This window comes from Penaeus monodon, chromosome 15 (assembly GCF_015228065.2).
Source record: "Penaeus monodon isolate SGIC_2016 chromosome 15, NSTDA_Pmon_1, whole genome shotgun sequence".
Lineage (NCBI taxonomy): Eukaryota > Metazoa > Arthropoda > Malacostraca > Decapoda > Penaeidae > Penaeus > Penaeus monodon.
Genome location: NC_051400.1, coordinates 27,585,454 through 27,586,151, shown reverse-complemented (window position 1 = coordinate 27,586,151; position 698 = coordinate 27,585,454). Strand labels below are relative to the sequence as shown.

The following is a 698-nucleotide window of genomic DNA, read 5'->3' as shown; positions in this document are numbered from 1 at the left end:
TTGGTCACATATTGAAGGGAATACGAGGCTACTACTCCTCTGTCTTCGAACTGTGTCATAAAAATTCACCCTTATCAAAACACCTCTTAATCCCAGGTAACTGCGCTGCCACAATCGGCGGTGGTTGGTGGGTCAACAACTGTCGCTTCATGCACTTAACTGGCGTCTACGAACAAGGCCTGAACACCAGCTGTACCGGCACCCGCGTTCAAATCTCCCGCGCGCAGATGAAGATCCGACCCACCATCTGCACCGAAGCTCTCAGGAGGATTTCGCTCGATAATCGCCAATGCGGGACGTGTGTGTAGGCTTTAGTTCGGTGCCGTATGTCATAGAAATGGGGTTCTTCGAGTTTGATCTGCCAATTTTGAGTTCAGGGCGGTTTTGGCATCTTTAGGTATCGAATGGTGAGAAAATCAACCCTCTAAGTCTCGTTTTGGGGCAAATCCAAAATGGCCGCCATCCCAGTAGGAATCTCCACAACTCTTTGGTCAATACTGATAATCTAGGTGTCTTTTATAGAGCTGTCGATGATGCTGAGTTGATTGGAACATTTCCAAGGCAATTCGAAATCAAAGTCACCTGATTCGATCAAGATCAAGGTCAATTTGAGTCCTGAATTGACTCTAATTTGTAATATGGATTATGCTTCTTGATGAAAAAAATCCACCTCAAAGCACTCAGAAAGCGTCTCTAAA

At 45.7% G+C, this 698-nt stretch overlaps 1 protein-coding gene across 1 annotated transcript in view; it reads left to right on the top strand.

Moving 5' to 3' along the window:
• Positions 1 to 669, top strand: part of LOC119581879 (ficolin-2-like) — a 4,132-nt gene extending 3,463 nt beyond the window's left edge. The window contains exon 9 of the mRNA XM_037930035.1: positions 97 to 669. Coding sequence (XP_037785963.1) covers positions 97 to 308 — 212 coding nt within the window. The 3' untranslated portion in view covers positions 309 to 669. The remainder of the gene's footprint in view (positions 1 to 96) is intronic.
• The last annotated feature ends 29 nt before the right edge of the window (positions 670 to 698 follow it).